At 56.3% G+C, this 20,055-nt stretch overlaps 2 protein-coding genes across 7 annotated transcripts; one reads left to right on the forward strand and one right to left on the reverse strand.

Annotated features, from left to right (window-relative positions):
- Positions 1–39: 39 nt before the first annotated feature.
- Positions 40–3,202, forward strand: TMEM208 (transmembrane protein 208). 2 transcript variants are annotated; one of them, XM_047793990.1, is made up of 6 exons: positions 44–176; positions 799–894; positions 2,288–2,347; positions 2,429–2,565; positions 2,732–2,816; positions 2,915–3,202. In XM_047793990.1, the coding sequence occupies exons 1-6, from the start codon at positions 171–173 to the stop codon at positions 3,050–3,052; spliced, it is 522 nt and encodes a 173-aa protein (XP_047649946.1). In that variant the 5' UTR covers positions 44–170; the 3' UTR covers positions 3,053–3,202. The 2 variants fall into 2 exon arrangements, with proteins under 2 accessions (XP_047649947.1, XP_047649946.1); XM_047793991.1 differs by lacking the exon at positions 2,288–2,347 and having other exon boundaries at positions 40–176.
- Positions 3,203–3,468: 266 nt separating this feature from the next.
- Positions 3,469–18,997, reverse strand: FHOD1 (formin homology 2 domain containing 1). 5 transcript variants are annotated; one of them, XM_047793961.1, is made up of 25 exons: positions 18,710–18,832; positions 18,365–18,439; positions 11,375–11,481; positions 10,916–10,980; positions 10,529–10,596; positions 10,349–10,454; positions 10,178–10,272; positions 9,804–9,915; positions 9,627–9,721; positions 9,372–9,515; positions 9,115–9,248; positions 8,853–9,032; positions 8,712–8,735; positions 8,281–8,334; positions 7,045–7,160; positions 6,353–6,957; positions 6,045–6,200; positions 5,643–5,825; positions 5,438–5,557; positions 5,196–5,357; positions 4,648–4,838; positions 4,364–4,556; positions 4,120–4,282; positions 3,845–4,045; positions 3,469–3,772 (listed from the first exon to the last, which is right to left on the reverse strand). In XM_047793961.1, the coding sequence occupies exons 3-25, from the start codon at positions 11,401–11,403 to the stop codon at positions 3,690–3,692; spliced, it is 3,279 nt and encodes a 1,092-aa protein (XP_047649917.1). In that variant the 5' UTR covers positions 11,404–11,481; positions 18,365–18,439; positions 18,710–18,832; the 3' UTR covers positions 3,469–3,689. The 5 variants fall into 5 exon arrangements, with proteins under 5 accessions (XP_047649917.1, XP_047649915.1, XP_047649914.1 ...); XM_047793959.1 differs by lacking the exon at positions 18,365–18,439 and having other exon boundaries at positions 6,045–6,197; positions 18,710–18,997; XM_047793958.1 differs by lacking the exon at positions 18,365–18,439 and having other exon boundaries at positions 18,710–18,996.
- Between the last annotated feature and the right edge of the window lie 1,058 nt (positions 18,998–20,055).

Below are 20,055 nucleotides of genomic sequence, written 5' to 3' on the forward strand. Positions count from 1 at the left end.
CGGCCGACTCTGCTGGGCGGAGCTTGGGAAGGAAGTGGACGTCCCATTTCCGTCCCAGTTGCTGACGATTTGGGTCTGCACCGGAAGTGCCTTGCTGCCGATGTGTTATCCAGTGACTGCGGTTTCTGTCTCTCTCCCTTCTTTCCCTGCCTGGGTATTTGCGTCGCACCATGGCGGTAAGGAGGGCGGGTGGGGCGGAGTCGTCATGGCAAAGCGGTCCCGGGGCCGAGAGACTGAAAACAGAGGGAGGACCGCAAGGGACGTGGGTCGGCCAGAGAGGGGCGCCATCCAGTGGCCGGGCCGTACCAGATCGAGGTGGGCAGTGGAGAGGCGAAGGACCCTTATCAGAAGTCTTGCCCGAGTGGGCTAGGCTTCCGTACCAGACAGTATCAGGACTAGCTAGAGGTTTGAGAGGCCTACGCCGCGTCAGCTCAGATCTGGTCTACTCCTGCAGAGGCCCAAGAGGGGCACCATTCAAGCCCACTCAGAGGAGTCCCTTCTAAAGGGTTTGTCCGCCCACAACTGAGTTATCAGAGGACCCAGGAGATACTGTCCTAGTATTGGATTGTTTCCATCCTGAGCAGGAGGTAGTCATTGCTGCGTGTGCAGGGAAGATGGTGTCAGCTCTAAGCAGGATAGTTTGGAGAGGTGGACATTCCAAGGATTGTAATAGGTTTGAGCACCATGGGGATGTCAGATGAGGTACAGATGGAACTCTGTAGCTAACCAGAATGGTGGGAAAGTAGAGAAGACCCTGGCTGACGAGGGTTCTGACAGCATCTCACCATCTCTCTGCAGCCTAAGGGCAAAGTGGGCACGAGAGGGAAGAAGCAGATATTTGAGGAGAACAAAGAGACCCTGAAGTTCTATCTGCGGATCATACTGGGGGCCAACGTAAGTGCTTGCTTCCTTGCTAATGTGCCCACCCAGGGTCCCGCAGTCCTCAGCTCTGTTCAGTGGGGTGGAGTGGTGGTGGTATGTGACAGCCAAGGCCTGAAAAGAAAACTCCAATTGAAAATAAATGAGGGAGTTCCTTTTGTGGCTTAGCGGTTAATGAACCCAACTAGGATCCATGAAAGATGCAGGTTCGATCCCTGGCCTCACTCAGTGGTTTAAGGATCTGGCACTGCTGTGAGCTGTCGTATAGGTCGCAGATGTGGCTCAGATCCCACATGGCTGTGGTGGTGGTGCAGCCCAGCAGCTACAGCTCCGATTCAGCCCCTTGCCTGGGAACTTCTGTATGCCCCAGGTGCGGCTCAGATAAAAAAATTGGGGAGTTCTCTTTTGGTGCCTTGGGTTAAGGATTTGGCATTGTCACTGCAGCAGCTTGGGTCATTGCTGTGGTGTGGGTTCAGTCCCTTGCCTGGGAACTTCCACACACCTCAGGTGTGACCAAAAAAAAGAGTTCCCTGTTGGCTCAGTGAGTTAAGGATCTGGCATTGTCACTGCTCTTGCTCTCGTTACAGCTGTGGCATGGGTACAAGCAAAAGAAAAATAAGGAATAAACATTGGAGTTCCCATTCTGGCTCAACGGGTTAAGAACCTGATGGAGTGTCCGTCAGGATGAGAGTTTGATCCCTGGCCTCACTCAGTGGGTTAAGGATCTGGCATTGCCGCAAGCTGTGGTGTATGTCACAGATGCAGCTCTCACCTGAGATTGCTGTGGCTGTGGCGTAGGATGGCAGCTGCAACTCTGACTTGACCTCTAGCCCAAAACTCCCATATGCCTCAGGTGCAGCCATAAAAAGAAAAGAAAAAAGAGCTGAATAGTCAGAACAAAAAAACAAAAACGAGGGTGTCCCAGATGGAGACTCTTCCCCTCCTAAGTACACAGGGCCTTCTTTTGTAGGCCGATGGGTCAGAAGGGAGTCTGGGTACTCGGGGAGCTGACCTCAACGCTGTGAGAAGCTTGTCCTCCTTTCATAGCATGGCCTTAAATCTTGGTTAGAGTTGAGGGAAGCCAATGGTTTAGTAAGCTTTTTTTTTTTTTTTTTGTCTTTTTGCTATTTCCCTGGGCCGCTTCCGTGGCATGTGGAGGTTCCCAGGCTAGGGGTCTAATCGGAGCTGTAGCCACCGGCCTACGCCAGAGCCACAGCAACGCAGGACCCGAGCCGCGTCTGCAACCTACACCACAGCTCACGGCAACGCTGGATCGTCAACCCACTGAGCAAGGGCAGGGACCGAACCAGCAACCTCATGGTTCCTAGTCGGATTCGTTAACCACTGCGCCACGACGGGAACTCCTAGTAAGCTTTTGATCCCAGCCTGGTCCTGTGTCTGCCTACAGGCCATTTACTGTCTTGTGACCCTGGTCATCTTCTACTCATCTGCCTCGTTTTGGGCCTGGGTAAGTGTCCCCCATCCTGGCAAGTGGATAAACTTGTAAGGTCAGTGGCTGGCCTTTAATACCCCTGTTTTTATTCTGCAGATGGCTCTGGGCTTTAGTCTGGCAGTATATGGGGCCAGCTACCATTCTATGAGCTCGATGGCAAGGGCAGCCTTCTCTGAGGATGGGGCCCTGATGGATGGTGGAATGGACCTCAACATGGAACAGGGCATGGCAGAGTGAGTGTCCCCCGCTGCCAGGCCAGGTGAGCGGCCCCAGGGCTGGGGTGCTGGGGCCCAGGTAGCCCAAGACCCACAGCTGCCTGCAACTGGAACAGGGTGGAAAGGAATTGAAGTAGGGCTTGTCTGCTATTTTTGGCCCTTGCAGCCTCCCTTCTATCCACAGGCACCTTAAGGATGTGATCCTACTGACAGCCATCGTGCAGGTGCTCAGCTGCTTCTCTCTCTACATCTGGTCCTTCTGGCTTCTGGTATGTGGGTCATGGGGCTCCCAAGGAGGAGCTAAGGCTCGAACCCTTCTCTTCTTTCATTTCCTGTACTTGGCTTTAAGTTACCTTTTCTCTCCTAGGCCCCAGGCAGAGCCCTTTACCTCCTGTGGGTCAATGTACTAGGCCCTTGGTTCACAGCAGACAGTGGCACCCCAGCACCAGAGCACAACGAGAAAAGGCAGCGCCGACAGGAGCGGCGGCAAATGAAGCGGTTATAGCCACTGACATTGTGGCTACGAGTTTCTGGGCCCTGGGTGGCTCTGTCAGGCTGTGTAGCCCCCGTGCGATGAGCAGCGAGGGCCTAGTCCAGGGGCCAAAAGCAGTCTAAGGCATAAAATTGTTGAATAAATGGCTTATGATGTGGCTAACGCCTGTGTGCATGATAATGAGGGATAGAGCAAGAACAGCCTCCTTTGGTGATTTCCTTCTGCTATAGGCCCAGCATAGTGGGTACTTTGCTTTTGCTTTGTTCTGCTTTTGGTGGCACCCTCAGCACGTGGAAGTTCCCGGGCCCGGGATTGAACGCATGGTACGGCAGTGACCTGAATTGCTGCAGTGACAACGCTGGCTCCTTAACCTGCTGCGCTACAAAAAAAACTAGCATGGTGGGTACTTTGAAAGAAGAAAAAGGCTGTTGGATTGGTAGTAAAACTTTATTACGCTCCATGCATCCAGGGAGCTCACACATGCACACACACTCACACAGGCACACAGCTAATACTGCTCACGGCACTGGCCACGGGCACAGTGGCCCTAGTGTTGAGAAGAGGCTGAGCGTTGCACTCTGTTCCCTCCTCACTGTAGTCTCCTGCACGGCAGGCTGGGGCACAGATGGGTGTGTGGGAGGCAGCGCCTTCACACTTCTAAGCCAGGACCCTTGCTCAGTCCTAGTGCCTGAACTAGGTCTTCCCCAAGGCCACTCTTCAATGTCCGTCTCACTGCAAGGACAGAGCAGGGTTAGAGGGGGCTATGGGGTTAAGGTGGTTGGCGGGCTTGTGGGCAATACTTACAAGACTTGCGGTTGCCACGGGAACGCTTGCGCTCCCGAGTGGCTAAGGCACGAGGACTGCTCTTGGTCACCGACTGCACCAGCAGGTCCATGATCTCATCTGAAGTGTCACTGGGTAAAGTGGAGCCGGGAGGTTCTTCTGGGGGTACAGTGGAGGGCCCCACTGTGGTAGGCATGACTGGGGAGCTGTTCTGGACATTGCCTGAGGGAGCCAGAGAGGAAGTTCAGGCCAAGGTGGCCCCAGAGCCCACCGCCCCCAGAGGCCACAGGTCCCACCTCTGCTGCGGCGGCCGTGTGTGGCGTCCTCAGGCTTGCTGGCCAGCAGACTCTTCATGCTGGCGTGACTGTCGGCATCCCCTCTTCCTGGCCCACTGCTCACAGCCACTGGGACAGATGGGTGGCTGGGAGTTTCCCCAGCCACACCTGAGAACTTCTCTGTCTGGAGAGGGTAAAAGGGTGAGTTGGGAACAGAGGAAGAAAACCATGGGGGTGGTGGTCACGACCCAGGAGGGACACCCACCTCGGTGATCATGCGTCCCCGGGTCTTGTTGCGCTCACGGTACGTGGCTCGCTTCTGCTGCTGCTGCAGCACCCGCTCCCGGCAAGTCCGGTACTCCAGTGCAAACTCCCGCAGCGTGTGGCAGAACTGCATGATGCGGACCTCACGGGCTGCCTCTGCCGTGTACCCCAGGTACAGCAGGAAGGCGTGGAATCTAGGCACGTTGTGGAGGGGAGAGGGACGGTGTGTCTACTTAGGGTTTAAGGGATGGCGGTGGCAGTCCGGCCTCTGGCCTAAACCCTCACCTGTTGCACACACGGCGGTGCACAACCCTCAGCATGGCAACACGGCGGGTACAGTGGGCCAGGAAGTGGGTGAGGCGGGCACGCAGGGCTGGAGCCAGCTCGTGCTTGGCCAGGCTCCTCAGGCTCTCCTCTGCTGCCCGGCTCCGGCGCTCCAGCTGCCCCAGGTTCTCAGTCAGCTGCTCAAAGTCCACCTAGAAAAGCAGGGGGTACACAGGCTGTCCCCCCACAGAAAGACACTGCCTCAGGCTGCCTCTGTGTGTGCTGGGCCCTGCCCTCCAAAAGCTTACAGACTAATGCAGGAGATGGTCAAGTCCACGCGATGCAGTGGGGAACAGAGAAGGCTGCTTGGGATAAGTGGCAGCTAAAGAGACCCAAAGAGAGAGTAGATGTAGCCAGGCCAATAGAGGAAAAAGTGTTTCTGACCAAGGACACAGTCCATGTGAACACCAGTAGCCTGAGCGAGCCCTGGCAGGGCAGCCCACTTAAGGAGAGGAAGCAGTGTGTTCCCTCATGCCACAACTAGTCTTAAGCCTCTAGCAGGTGCTGACCTTGGCACAGCGGGTCAGGGCAGGAATTTCTGAGTAGAGGTCGGAGGAATCGGGCCGGATCTGGAGCACCAGGGAGCAGAGATGATGCAGCAGTGACTGTCGGCGCACCGTGTCCTTCACCTCTGACACCTTCTCCAGGTAGCTCAGCTCAAAGCCCCTGCTCTGAAAGGACCTCATCTGAGCCTGGGCCCTGGTTGTCCCCAGAGCCCTGGCCTCCCAGCTCTTTTGTGCCCTCAACTCACCTGGGAGCCATTGAGGAAGTTGCCCACAGCCAGCAGGGTGGCCAGGATGCAGCGGAAGGTGGCATTTTGCACCAGCTGTTCCATGCCCACTTTCAGGTCAAACAGCGGCTCTGCGATTTCCTGGTGTGAGAGGCCAGGGACTCAGATTACATGGTCATCATGCTCACCTGTCCCCCCTGCCTGTCCCATCCCATGACCCAGGTACCCGCTCCATGCTGTCATAATCCAGCTTGAAGGCCCAGAGTTGTAGGCGGGCAGCCAGGCCTCCGATGGAGGCGAGGGTCATCAGGAAGTTTTCGGCTGGGCCCAGGGGTATGTCAGGATTGGCTAGCTGGGCCTCCTCGATCTTCTGCCGCTCCTCCTCCGTGGGCATCATGGTCAGGAGCTTCTGAGAATGCATCCGCCACCCCACATAGGCCACTCAGTGCTGGTCTGAGGCCTCAGGTATTGGTTTGGACTCCTCCCTGGGTCATCTGGGGCAGCCCCAGAGTCTGAGGACTGCCCTGCAGAAATGCCAAGCCCATGCCCGCCACTGGAGGGTCAGGGAAAACCCACTGCCTGAAAGAGAGGGCCAGACTTCCTATACCCCCCACTAGGTCATCCCTACCTCAATGCCATCCTTGCTGACAGCAAACTCATCAAAGTTGAGCAGGGCAGCCTTAATGACGTGCACAGGTGGTAGTGTGGTTAGGCCGATGTTGATGGCATTGCTGCGCTTGGGGTCCAGCACTGTGGTCATTGTGCGGCGGCCCTCACCAGCCTTCTTTGGAGTTGGGGGAAAGGCAGATGAAGGACTCCTTTCTTTTTCTGCTTCCCCATGTGGGAAATGAGTAGCAGCCCCAGCAGTTCAGACCCTTGAGCTCTGATTTCCTGCCCCCTCCCCTGGGGTTACCTTGCAGATGAGGGTGGGCTTACCTTAGAAGGCAGCACATCCTTGGCACGAGACTCAAACAGGTGTTCTAGCCGGGCTGTATCCACTGAGACAGGCTCTAGTGAGGCCCACAGGGTGGGGCAGGGCCCAAAGCGGCTGCTAGAGCCTCCATGGGCCCCAGCCAGCTTTAGCTCTCGCCAGAAAAGTTTTACTGTCTTCCTTTTGGTGGGAAGGGCTAGGCCATCAGGTGCTGAGGGGGGAAGAGGGGCAGCTGGGGGTGGTGGTGGTGGAAAGGGACTTTTGCTGAGTGGGGGAGGTGGGGGTGGAGGAGGCGGGGGGCCTCCAGAGAGCAGGGGCAGTGGGGGTGGTGGAGGTGGGACCCCATTCCCCGCCTCCACAGACTCTATGTTCAGCATGTCTTGATCTTCATCCTCCCCTAGATCTGAGAAGTCCAGGTCCCCAATGCAGAGCCTGGGTCCACGGGTAGGGAGCTCCTGGATGGGCTCAGGCTTGGGGCTTGGTGGGACCAGTGGCTCCTTGGGCTCTGGCTCAAGGCTCTGCTGGGCCTGGAGTAGGATTCGAGGGGCAGCATTCTGGGGTGTTCTGGGTGTAGGGACTGGTTCTGGGGAGCCCCGCTGTTCCTGGGTGTCTAGGGAAAAGGAAGCAGCTATCAGTGTCATGCTCCCTGTGGAGCAAGAGGACCACATGGGTGCATCCTGCCCACCCACCCACTCACCTGGGTGCCCATCATCATCATCAGGCATGGCTTCGGCCAGTGTCTCTGCCCGGCCCTGGGCCAGTGCAGCCTGCTTTGCTGTTTCTGTGACTGCTACATTCTCCAGGAAGCGAGCTCTAGGGGAAGGCACTTGTCAGTGAGGGTGTTTGACACCCCAGCCCAGGGTGCTGTACATGCCTCGCTGGGCCCTGGGCATCGTCCCTAATTGCAGGCACACACAGAACAGTCCATGCGCTGAGCAGACCCAAGACCTGCCCCCCCCCCGCCCCTATTCAGCCTCCCTGTATAAGGGGAGGGTCCCTACCAATCCAGGATTCTCGCTCAACATATGGGGAGAAGTTTTTTTTTGTTTTTTTTTTGTCTTTTTGCCTTTTCTAGGGCCGCTTCCTATGGCATATGAAGGTTCCCAGGCTAGGGGTCTAATTGGAGCTGTAGCCACTGGCCTACACCAGAGCCACAGCAATGCCAGATCCGAGCCGCGTCTGCGACCTACACCACAGCTCATGGCAATGCCGGATCCTTAACCCAGTGAGCAAGGCCAGGGATCGAACCTGTAACCTCATGGTTCCTAGTCGGATTCATTAACCACTGCACCATGACGGGAACTCCCCTGGGGAGTAGTTCTAATTAATGTTTAACTTACAACGCTGCTGCTGTTCATGTTCATTGTTCTGATTCTAGACAAGGACCCACAGAGCAAGGGAAGGGGATGGCTGTCCCAATGGACACACCAGGCCGTCCCTCCCTTGGCCTATCTGGCAACTCTTGAGAGCCATGGCCTATACCCAGAAAAGGGCCTGTAAATTACAAGCACTCAATTTATGCTGAGTAATGAATGTGATCCTGCCTCTTCTTTGGCCTCTCCAGCCTCTATTGGCACTCTCTGTCCTCCCCTTAGCCCCAGGCTTCTCCTCCACCTACCTCCACACCATACAGTACCCTAGATCCCCTCCCAGCCCTAATCCTGGGCTGAGGACAGAGGAGAAAGGGCTCCAGCTTGGGAGTCCACATTCTCATCGCCGGTCAAACCTATTAAGGTGTCACTATTGAAGCACAGGGACTTGCATGACCCCAGTGAACTGTTTCCCACTGCTTAGTCCTTGGGTAACCTGAGAGAAGAAGGGGCCTGAGGTCCCCCAGCTCTGGCTGCATCAGGCACATGGCACCCCTGCCGGGGGAAGCAATGCTGAAGCCCTGAGCACATGGCAGGCCTGGCAGGTTGGCCTCTGTACTTACTCCAGCCTGGCCTGCCCAGGAGGGGACTGGGGGACAGGTGGGCTCTCAGGGGCCCTGGGTAGGAGGGATGAGAGGAAGAGATGGTAATTGTGGTGCCTGCTCCATCCCAAAGCCCATTTGCTCACACCCATACAGAGCTGGGCAGTGATCAACAGGAGTTCCTTCCCGGCCACAATGAGAAGAGGAGGGGGGTGGGGGAGGTGTGACACGAGGAAGCTGGAAGTGGAGAGGAGAGACTAATGTGACACAGGACAGGGTAAGTAAAAGACAAAGAACAAGAGAGTCAGAGACGCTGGCAAATAAAGACAGAAGGGGATAGGGAGACAGAGTGACATTGGCAAGGGCAAGTGGAATGCCAGAAAGAAATGAAAAGAGGCTGCAGGAGGAGGAGGTCCAGTCATAGCCGAACCCCACCCCCAGCAGTCACTTACCAAACAGGAGCAGTTTGGTGAAGTCTGGAAAGAAAGAGAAAGCGTGCGTTTGGGCAGAGAAGGCAGAGGGCTGGTGGAGGGGGCACAGAGCGGAGGAGCAGTTGGAGAGAAGACTGGGACAGCCTCTATTTCCCAACTTACTTGTAGATGCTCCTTTCGCAAGAGCTGTCGGATGAGGGCGCCACGGAGATGGTAGGAAAGAGGCTCACGGAGGTGTGGGAGCTGGAGGCGGGGCCTGTAGCTGGGGCGGGACCTACCGGGCTGGAGGCGGGGTCGGTGGAGGAGGAGGTGGAGACTACGGGCGAGGCAGGGCCTGTGGAGCTGGAGGCGTGGCCTGTCAGGAGGCAGGGCTACTCCTGGCGGATCCAGCCCTCCGCATTTGCAGAGGGACGTTGGTTCTTACCCAGGCTCCGGGGAGCGCACTTCCAGAGATCTGCGGCTGCGCTTGCCCTCCTCTGAAGAAGGCTTTCGGCGGGTGGTGCGCCGCCCACCTGCCATAGCTTCTTCCATGTCTCCATCCTCCAACCGCAGGGCGCTCTAGCAGGTTTGGGCCCAGATGGAAGCAGCTGAGGCCCAAGTAGGTGGGATGGGGCACTGAAGAACTGCACCCTGACCCCTCCCCTCCCCGGTCTGCAGTAGGGACCTGGCGGCCTGGCCCACCTCGTAGAGCACAAGCTGTGCACGCAGATCGACGTCAGTGCCTGCAGTGCTCAAGTGGCGCTGGACCAGTGCCTCCATGCCCTGCTGCTCCAGCGCATCCGTCACGTCATAGAAAGAGTCCTGGTCTGGGAGTGCTGCCAGAGTCTGGAGGGTTGGGGATATGAGGGCAAGGCTGAAGCTGATGTGGGACTAGAAGTCAGGAGCCTGAGGCGTCCAGGATTGGCCTTGGTTTTCCCCTTGCTCCCCCAACCCCACCTTGTTGATGAGGGTGACAGTATACACCAACAACTCTGGGTCAGCGCCATTCTTCTCCTCTAGGATGGACACCAGATTGGCCCACGGAAGAGTGCCTGCCACAGAGAAAGGGGAGTAGTCATGTGGGGACAAGTAGGAGCACTCTGAGCAGCAGGGGAGGGAGGGACAGTCTCTGACCCGTGGTGCTGGCCACAGAGTTGACCGCGCGGATGAACAGCGGTGCGTTGCTCTCAGAGTATTCCACAAACACCAGCAGCAGCTTCAGGGCTGTCTTCACCACCAAGCGGGACTGGGGGGAAGGGTCATCACACATGAGTGGGGCTTGGGCCACACTTGGGCCCCTCCTGGTGGGAAGCGGGAAGGGCTCCTGCGGCTGGACCCAGCGAGAGAAGAGTCTAGGCAGAAAGAGCCAGCTCTAGGCCCAGCCAGGTGTTGAGGTGCCTTCGAGGCTTAGAGGGGCATTTCATTCCAGCCCACTTTGCAAAGAGGAAATTGAGGTCCAGAGAGAAGCAGTGGGAAAAGGGTGCATGGCTGGGAGGAGGGCCACTTACCAGGCTGGCACACAGTGTATACAACCACTGCACAGTCTCACTGTGGGCCACCACTCCCAGCATCCCATCCACAAAAAGCATCAGCTGGCCTAGTGCTGGGGACACAGGGACAGGAAGAGGTCAGTAAGGGGTTGTTGAAGGCAGGGGTCACGGGCAAGGGATGGGGCTGACCTCGGAGGATGTAGCTCTGGTAGTTGTGGTCGGCAGCCGCACCCACACGGATTAAGCAACTCAGCCCCTCAGAGTGCACGAATTCAGGCACCAGGTCTTTGTCCTCCTGAGGGGAACCATGGGGGAGTTTAGGGGAGGCTCAGGCTGGATGCCCACCCCCAGCTCACCTCTGGGCCTCACCTGGAAGATCTGCTTTAGTGAGAAGAGGGAGCGTCGGAGCTCAGGGCCACTGGAGCCATATAGCTTTTCTGCAAGGGGTAGGTGGGCATGGAAACCACAAAAGGACAGAGACAACTTCTACTGGGACACAACCACAACCCGCAATCAAAAAATATTCTAGTACTCTTGAACACCCCAACTCCTCCTCTACCTCCCAACTCTGGGCAACCCCCACCACAGATTAACTGTGGCATCGGCCTGGCCCTGGAAGAAGAGGGCAGGGTAGGAACAGTAGGGTCACACATCTTGTCTTCCAACTGCCCTGTCTACAGGCCTGAAAGAAACTGAGCCAAAAGGGGTATATGTATGGCGGGGTGTTTCTGGACACTGATGTCCTCACACACTCACCCAAGATGGCATTGACCCTCACAGAGAGCTGGGTCCGCAGGATCAGAGTAGGCTTCCGCCCTTTGCTGGAATCAAGTAGCCCAGTCAGCAGCTCCCAGCCCATTCTTCAGGGTCCCTCCCCCCATGCAAAGGCCTCCAAAGACCTCTCCACATGCCAACCCTAGCCTAGCTCCTTCCTCCCCAACTGCTTCTCCAAGCCCAAGAGTTGTCCAAATAGGAAGGCTGGTGTGAAAACAGGCATCTCAGGTATGTGGGAGAGCCCCACTCCCATCCCAGGCAGCAGGTAACACTGGCCAGGCCTTGGGATTCCCCTGGCAACAGCTCCCTCGGGCAGCAGGAGGTGATGTACAACCCCGGCTCGAGATCAAGTGTCTTGGTTGCTGACACCTGAGCCAGCCCCTCCAGCATGGGGGCAAGGGTGGGAGATTGCCTGGTCTTCCTGGCCCTATCAGCTCTGACCTGATCTCTTCAAAGAAGCCCTCCAGCATCTCCCGCTGCTCTTCCAGAGACAGCTCAGGGTCCAGGTAGTATCCAGATGGAGACACTTGCAGGGCACAGTCCTCTAGCTGAGGGCAAAGGGAAGAGATGGCAGGAAGGAAGAGGAATATGTATGGAGACCCCAAGACCTCCTACCTCCCAATCGGGGTGCCGGCAGAGGCACACCACAAGGGTCTGCTCTGCAGCCATGCATTCCTTCAGCAGTCATCTCTCATGGATTTACTAAGTGCAAAGTCTATGTAGCTCACAGGGCTTTCTCCTGGCTCATAACCTATCCATTCCTTAAGTTTCAGATTAGATAATGCTCTTTTGGAAAGCTTTCCTCAACTCCTTTAACCAGTTCAGTGCTACTCCCTCTAGCCTGTGTGTATACTCTCCTCTGAGGCTTTCCACATGGCATCATCACATCCTGGACAGTAGTCTCCTGCCCCACTAACTGTGTGTTCTCTGGGTGCAGGCACCATGTCTGTCTTGTCAGTAATATCTGCAGAGCCTAGCACAGCACTTGGCACACAGCAAGTCGTCCCTAAATGGTTGTTGAGGTAGTGAATGTGAATGAGGAAGGGGACTGGAGAGAACACGGGAGGAAGTTCCTGCCTTCGAGGAAGTTCGCAGCTCTGTGAGGTGATAAGTTACAGCCACAAAATATTCAAATCCAGAAAGAATTTAAGAATGCAGGGGGGGTGCAAACCCAGCTAAGAGGGGGATATGTGTCTCCCTGAGTTAAGACTGCGAGGAGGGATCCTAGTCCCTTCAGGCCTGAGGGTCCTTGCCCTACCAGGAAGTGGGCTACAGTCACTATGGCTCTAGTTGGACTTCACAGGCCTCCAAGAGGCCTATTAAACACCAGATTTTAGGGTCTGACTCAGTCAGCTTATAGCAAGTCCCAGAACCTCCGCTATAACAAGAAGGCACATGCTCCATCCATGAGTCTGTTGCCCAGGGGTCCCCCCCTGCCCCAACCAGGCCTGATGCTTGAGAAGTGCCAGTAGGGAAGCCTAGTGAGGTGACTCCAGAGTATGGAAGCCTCTCCCCGAAATGTGCTCCACAGCACAGTGCCAGTGTGCAGGGCTCAGCAAAGTTCCCTTGATTCGAATGGTCCTGCTCCTTCAGGGGCCCAGGGAGAGCCCACCTCTGGAGAAGCAAGACATTTTGTGGCTCCATATTACTGAGAAAATCAATCCCAACATTTGTCTGCTGTTCTGTCAGCCCTGCCCTGCTCTGGACCCAGCCCAAGGGCTTTCAGCTGCCCTTGGTCCTCTGGGGTTAAAAGAGTCCCGTTCCTACCCCTACTTAGTAGCCCTGCTCATGACTGAGAGGATGATCTGGGTCCTTCTTGGCAGCTCAGCCTGTAAGGCCCTTGGGTGAACTCCCGCTCCTCCCCGCCCCTGGCCCCACCCTGGGCTCCTGCATGGGACATGGGACACAGGACAAACACTCCAGCCTGTTCTCTGTCCCACTTCCTGCTTGGCTGCCTGCCCCGCTCTGGGCGCCTTGGGCGGGCCTGGCCTCTCTCCCTTCCCTGGGAGCAGAGTCATCCTCTCCAGGGCCTACTGGGAACCGGCCCTGAGACAGGGCAGCAAGGCCCCAGGGCTGGGGTACTTCATCCAGGGCTAGCTGAGGGCAGCCCCACATTCCTCCTGATTCCTCTTCCCCCAAGGTGACTCAGCAGCCAACCCACCCCACCCCAGCCTGGCACAGCTGCATCTCCTTCCATGTTGGACTGGAGGACTCTGGGACCCTAGAGAAACACACCTCTCCCAGAGCCACAAATCCCCTCAGGGGTCCTCCAAATCACACACATTCAAACATTCACAAAGCAGGCTGGTTTTAGGTGCTAAGGACAGAGCAGGAAAAAAGACTCTTCCTCTGTCTTCCAAGCCCACGGGGGAGGCAGAGACACTTGAAAAAGGCCACAAATAAATGGAGAAGCATAACTGCCACAGTGCCCAAGAAAGGGGAGGGGTGGAGCGCTGTAAAGGCAAACACTGGAAGGGTGAGCAGATCACACCTGGCAGTAGCTTACACACCCAAATATATGGTCAGAAAGGGCATATGTATGCTCCTGGCTATGCACAGGCAAGAAGCACACCCACAGAAAGCTCAGGCCCAGCAAGCTCCCTTCCTCTCCTGCAGCTACACATGTGGGCTCTAATCCCAACTGTGCTGGGAATGGCTCTCTCCTTCCAGAAAACCTGGGATGCCTGCATCTACTTGGGGCAGGGTCCTGAAGACTAAATGCTCCACCACCCCCAGCCTCCTCAGATGAGCAGATTGAACCCTCTTCCCTCCGTGGCTGCTCCCAGTGGCCTCCCTAGCCACTTCATCAATCTTATGCTGCCAGGGCTCCATTTCTGGGGAAGAGGTCCAGAGATAGTAGCTAGCCCAAAGCCTTCAGGACCATGCCCCCCACTCCAACTCCTGGGTGGAGATGGGGGCAGGGATGGGTTTGGGTCAGGCAAGCTGCAAAGAGTGGAGACTTCCTGCCAGCTGGGTGCTGCTTGTCCCTCACACCCCTGGCCCCTTGCTGGGGTCACCCTTCTGAGAGCCAAACCTCTGGGCCTTGTTTCTCACACCCTGGGGCTGGGCCAGGTTGGAGTAAGCCCAAACCCTGGCCCTGCGGACAGTGCTTGGGGTCAGCACAGGCTCGGTGTGGGCCCACATCCCTGACTCCCTCCTGTCTCTTGTCTTCCTCACTTCTCTGATGTCTGTCTTGGGGTGGAGTCCCTCCCTCATTATTCCCAGGCTCAGCCCCTCGTTTCAGCCTCCAGCCCACTTTCCTCTCTTTTTATTAAGGTATAGCTGACTTATAAAATTATGTGTTTCAGGTGTACAGCATAGTGATTCACAATTTTTAAAGATTCTACTCTATATCCTTGTAGCTTATTTACTGTATACATAATAGTTTGAACTTCTTAATCAGCTACTCCGATCTGGTCCCAGCCCACTTTTCTCCTGATTCCTTGGGCTCAGGCTTTTCTGGAGGCCCAAACCAAATTGTTATATTGTTTTATATGCAGGGACAAGCTTAGGGGACCATGGTGTCTACTCCCCAATATTTTTTCTTTTCTTTTTTTTTTTTTTTTGCCATTTCTTGGGCCGCTCCCACGGCATATGGAGATTCCCAGGCTAGGAGCTGAGTTGGAGCTGTAGCCACTGGCCTACACCAGAGTCACAGCAACACAGGATCTGAGCCGTGTCTGCGACCTATACCACAGCTCATGGCAACGCCGGATCCTTAACCCAGTGAGCAAGGCCAGGGATCGAACCCGCAACCTCATGGTTCCTAGTCACATTCGTTAACCACTGCGCCATGATGGGAACTCCCCCAATATTTTTTCTAGCAGTATAATCGAGGGAGAATGAACATGCTAGGGGCAAGGGAGATGGAGAAAAGGGCAAAATTATATCCTTTTTTTAGGAAATAATTTGTTAACTACATTTTTCTTCTCCTTTGCTAAAAATGTAAGACCCTGTGTGCTGATGACCCTTCTTCTCTTTTATCTTGGGTCTCCAACTGGACCTTGGCTTCCTGGATTAGATGACATGAAAGGGCCTTGATGAGGGAAGCCTACACTTGTTGTGCCTCCTCTGTGTCACTCACTGGGCTATCCAGTTCCTTTGATTCTCCCAATAATCCTTTTAGAGGTGGGGGAAACCAAATTCAGTGAATGTGCCCCAGGCTGTACAACCAGGAATGGGACCAGAGCTACCTGACCTTGATCTTGGACAGTGGACTTTGGAAGCATTCCAGGGAACGCTGGAGGGGAGTTGGAGTGAGGGCTCGGGCCTGTAGGGTTGGTTTCCAAGTCTGGAGACTGCCCTTCAGCTTTCTGAACTGTACAAATACCCCAACTGGTCCTCCCAGTTCCAACAAGGGAACAGGAGTGAACACATACACATCATACATGTTGGGGTAACAGTGCCTACTTCTGCCAAGACCAAGGTCTCTTACCAGGCTGCGGCCCAGAATATCCAGCAAATTGGATATGTTGGCACCAGGGAAAGCTGGGAGGAGACTGTGACTCATGCCCACACCACAATCATCTATAGTCTCCCAAAGAGACCTCATATCAAAAAAGGGCTCTCAGTTCATTAGAGTATCCCATCTTACCCTTAAGAATCCTCTAGGATGCCTCCAGTTGGTCCCTGTCCCAGAAGGTTAGGTGCACACTAGCCCCCTTGCCACAACTGCTCCTGAGGGGTAAAGTGAGGCTGGAGTAGGCAGGGACAACGTCAGGAAACAAGTACCACTGCTGTTCCACTCTAATGTTAAGCCAGGCTGGGGAAACAAAGTTGCTGGTAATGGGAGTTCCCGTCGTGGCGCAGTGGTTAACGAATCCGACTAGGAACCATGAGGTTGCGGGTTCCGTCCCTGCCCTTGCTCAGTGGGTTAACGATCCGGCGTTGCCGTGAGCTGTGGTGTAGGTTGCAGGCGCGGCTCGGATTCCGCGTTGCTGTGGCTCTGGTGTAGGCCGGTGGCTACAGCTCCGATTCAACCCCTAGCCTGGGAACCTCCATATGCCGCGGGAGCGGCCCAAGAAATAGCTAAAAAGACAAAAAAAAAAAAAAAGTTGCTGGTAATGAACACATTTCTAGGGCTATCTCTGCTGCTAGGAAAAGGGGGATCCTCTGGCCTCTGCATCAGGGGCCTCTGCATCAGGGTCCTCTGCCCAGAGCCCAGTGAGAGAGAAGTGCTATCCTAGATGTTGCAGGGCCTTTAGATATCAGGGAGGGGCTCCTGAGGCAGGCCCGGAAGAACAAAGGGTAGCAGGGAGAGTGGGACCAGGTGGCTCTGGGGAACGAGAAGAGGGCAGGGCCAGAGGGCCAGGTTCTCAGGCTGGGTGAGGCGCTAGCACAGAGGGGAGATAGACACTCCGGAGTTCTCCTGGGGATAACATGCATGGCCCAAGACACTGCCAGGAGCCCCCCACTCCCGCCCCCAGGGGCAGGAGATGAGTCAGAGGCTGTGGCCAGGAGCTTCCTCCTAGACTGGGAGGAAATGAGCAAGGCCTTCTCAGACCTGAAAGTTCTGAATCGTTTAAAAAGGAAGCCCTCAGGGGAACTCTGGAGGCTAGCTCCACCCTCAAAGGGGTGTGCATAGTGGAGCCCCAGAGAGAAAGTGGGCTGGGCCCCTGTACATTCCCAAGGAAGGGGTAGGGTCTTCAGGGATGATGGGGGTCAGTGTCCAGAGTGGGAGGGCAGAGGTCATTTGGCTGTGAACTGTTCTCTTGCTGAACAACTGTGCAGAGGATGAAGGAGTGAGTAGAGAACCCCCCTTCTTATTTCTGCTCTACAGGCTGGGATGGGGATGCCTGGGTTTCTGGGCCACCTCTCCTCTCTAGAGGGCTGTGGAGGCAGGTCTGAGTCATGTCTGTACCCCTGGGGCACCCAGTTATAGGACTAGGGGAGGGGCCAGCTGTTGACATTTCCTACAAGGAGGGGCCCTGTTCCCCCTCCCTCAACTCTCTGACATCCTGCCCCTACCCTATTCTCAGCCCTTCTTCCTCTGGCCTTCTATTCTGGGGCTGTGGTCACAGTTTATATTTGGGATGAGCACATCACAGTGCATCTGACCATTCCTGGCAGAACTGCCAGCCCCAGGGAGTCTTGGCTCTAGGCACAGTGGTAACTCAGTGTGCTAGCCTCCAAATTCTGCCTGTGCGGGATTTGGCAGTTCTCAGGTACACAGGTGGGAGATCCTGAAAGTGGGGAGACCAGGAAGGACCAAGCTAGGGAGTACTTAACACATTATCCTTGCTTTCAGCAAGGGAGCAGAGAACAGAAGGCAGAGCACCTGGTGAGGGAGTGGTGGTGGTGTGGTCCTAAATGAGGGGGAGGGGTGAGGGTAATTCTGAGCCTCTCTCCTATAGTTGACCTCCCAAACTTGCCCCTAATTGGGAAAAGGGGTGTTATGGCTAAGTCCTGCCCTAGAGTTGGAGTGGGAGGAATACTCTGTTCTCTGTTGTGCTCCAGGCTTATTTCAGTACTAGGAGTTCTGGGAGCCTGGAAACAAGAACCTGGCCTCAGTTCAGTACCCTTCTCTCCCCTGCGCCCATCTTGAAAGGGAGGTGGCCTCTGGCTGGAGGTGCTTCTTTCAGGCCCATTTCAGTTTGCTCCTTTGAACAGGGCAAGACAAGGAGGAGTGGCATCAAAACTCTGGAGAGGGCAACATGCTACACTCTTCAGTCCTTGTCTTTGAAGCCCTGGCTCTGCTCAGACACGCGCAACTCCCCAGGCCAATAGTCTCAGCACCTCTCCCGCCTGCGCTTGGAGGCGGGGCTGCCCCGCAGCGCTAGGAATGCAAGCTGGGGGCCCGGCGCCTGGGGCACATTCCAGGGGAGACCCTGGGCCCGGGGGGCAAGTTTACGCAACTCGGCGTCCAGCTAAGCCTGGGAGCACCCCCATCAACTCTCTCCTCTCTTCCTCATCATTTGATGCGGAATGGCTGGTGGGACACTGCGAGGAGTGGTAGTGCGCCTAGCAGAGTTCTGGCCCGGAAACCAAGTGCACCGGAAAAGGCCGCCTGCGGGGGGCTGCGCGGCTAGCAGAAGGGGAGGTAGGGCCGGCCATCTGGAAATGGGCCTTTCCCGGCACTGTGCACGAGTCGGCTCTGGGGCGCAGGCAAACTAGAGCAGGCCGGCAGTTTAAAATTAGCCCGGCCTGCTCCCTCCCTTCCAGCCCCCGGCGGCTGCCGGCAGCTGCACGGGATGGTGGGGGCGGTGACTCAAAGGACTTTTCCACCAGTGCAGCCTCCCGCCAGTGTCCCGGGTCAGGCTGCTTCCCGGGGATTCCCCCTCACCCCGTGAAGTCTCTTCTCCGCCGCACTCCCAAGCCGAGCTTCCACCTGCAGGGACAACACTCAGCCCAGCAGGACCCAATCCAGCCTCTAGACACCTCCAGTGGCCCGCCCCCGGTCCGCCCCTCCTCGTGGTCCCGCTTCCACCTCACCTGAAGCAGATGAAAGCTAGCCGGTCCTCAGCTCCGCCTCCTAGGTCCGCTACCACCCAAACACCTACCGCCACCCTATCCAGAGCAGTTAATCAGGCAAAAAGGCAGCGAGCGAAACCCGAGCGCCTCCCCCAGGTGGGCCTCATTTTCAAGGGACAGCTTGCGTGGCGCACACAACCACCTCCCTTCTTCAGCTTCCTTCAATTTGAGAAGCGGCCCCCCCAAGCCAGGCAACGTAGACCTTGGGTACCTAACCCAAAACTTTCCTGGTGGAGCACCCAAAGGCTTTCACGGCGCCAACCCTGAACCCTTGGTGGCCCCCAGCTTTTCTCCCGCTCCCCTCACCTTGAGCGGCGCCCCCAGCAGGCGGTGCAGCGCGGGTATCTGCGCGCCCAGGGGCAGTGCCCCGTCCAGGCTGCAGGTGGGGGCCCGGCGCGGCTCCGGGAAGTTGGCACATGCGAAAGGGTCGGTGTCTTCTAGGTACTGTACCCGCACGGTCACCACTGATACCGGCTCCCCGTCCCCGCGGTCTTCCTCGCCGGCCATGGCTCAGACCCTGGCTCGAGCCGCGCACCTCTGGGCGGGTCCCGGCCCAGCCGCGGCGTCTACTCAACTAGTTCTGCTGTCTGGGCGGGGCCAGACCCGACGCTGGGGGAGAGGGGCGGAGCCAGACGGAGGCGGGCCCGAAGAAGGGGGTGGGGCCAATAATAGTCTCCCAGCGCGCGAGGTGGAAGCAAGCACCGCTGGTGGCGGAGCTTGCAGCCAAGAAATTCAGAGGGCATGATAGTCCTGTTAGTTCATTGGCTAGTCCGGCAGGAAAATTCGAGCTCGCGCACACCCCTTTCGAGAGCGCGCAGAAGCTGGGAAGCTCTTTGGGCTTGGGGGCCGTGAAACTGCGCTCTCTTGGGGTTTGTTAGGACAAGGTGGGTTGGAAGTTTCTTAAGACCATGGGTAGCCAGGTTCCTCTCGGTGTAAGGACGAGATGCTCCTGATTCCTTCAATTGAGAGATGAAGTGGATGGGCTCCCCTTATTTGGGGAAAGCAAGGGAATGGGTCTCTTTCAGCTTGGAGCAAGGAGTGAATATAGATTACACTCAATTCGAAGGAAAAGGTGGGATCATTTACCATTACTTGGAGGAAGAAAAAGGACGTGCCCCTCACTCTGGGAAAAGGATGGGATGACAAGTTCTGCGGGGAGGGGAACTTATTACACTCAATTTGAGGGAAGAACTGGGTGGGTTGCCCTTCAGCTGCAAAGAAAAGTGGAATCGGCCCTTTTCCATTTGGGGAGAGATAAGCTGAAAGGCCCTTCAGATTTGGGGGAAAAGGTGGGTAGGTCCCTCTTAGTTTGAAGGGAATCGATAGGGTGGGGTTTCCACAGTTTAGGGAAGATCCCCTAAAAGATAACGTTTGTTTCATTGAGTCTCATGGAAAAAGTGAGACGAGTTCACTGTATTCTAAAGGAAAGGGAGGCCGAGTGCCCCTCGGTTTGGTAAATGAAGAGAAACAACTTCTTTCTTAGCTTGGAATGGGCTGGGCCCAATCTGGGCCTTGGGGTTTCTGGGGACGGCGGGGACAGTTGTCCCTCTCGGCTTTCTATTAGAGCCCAGTGCGCGTGCGCAGCTCTGGTCCGGGCGGGGGCGCGAAGGGGTCTCAAGCTTCTGAGGGCTGCGCGGAAGTCGGTGGCGCAC

Source organism: Phacochoerus africanus, chromosome 8 (assembly GCF_016906955.1).
Source record: "Phacochoerus africanus isolate WHEZ1 chromosome 8, ROS_Pafr_v1, whole genome shotgun sequence".
Classification (NCBI taxonomy): domain Eukaryota; kingdom Metazoa; phylum Chordata; class Mammalia; order Artiodactyla; family Suidae; genus Phacochoerus; species Phacochoerus africanus.

What these genes read in the sequence shown, in the direction of transcription:
- FHOD1 (XM_047793958.1), bottom strand. Translation starts at nt 18,910, where the DNA reads ATGGCCGGCGAGGAAGACCGCGGGGACGGGGAGCCGGTATCAGTGGTG. An exon ending in TGCGAAAGGAGCATCTACAA is followed by an intron (nt 8,736 to 8,852) that starts GTAAGTTGGGAA and finishes CTTTCTTTCCAG; the next exon opens with ACTTCACCAAACTGCTCCTG. An exon ending in CACCAAACTGCTCCTGTTTG is followed by an intron (nt 8,335 to 8,711) that starts GTAAGTGACTGC and finishes CCTCCTACCCAG; the next exon opens with GGCCCCTGAGAGCCCACCTG.
- TMEM208 (XM_047793990.1), top strand. An exon ending in GGATCATACTGGGGGCCAAC is followed by an intron (nt 895 to 2,287) that starts GTAAGTGCTTGC and finishes GTCTGCCTACAG; the next exon opens with GCCATTTACTGTCTTGTGAC. An exon ending in TCTGGTCCTTCTGGCTTCTG is followed by an intron (nt 2,817 to 2,914) that starts GTATGTGGGTCA and finishes TTTCTCTCCTAG; the next exon opens with GCCCCAGGCAGAGCCCTTTA.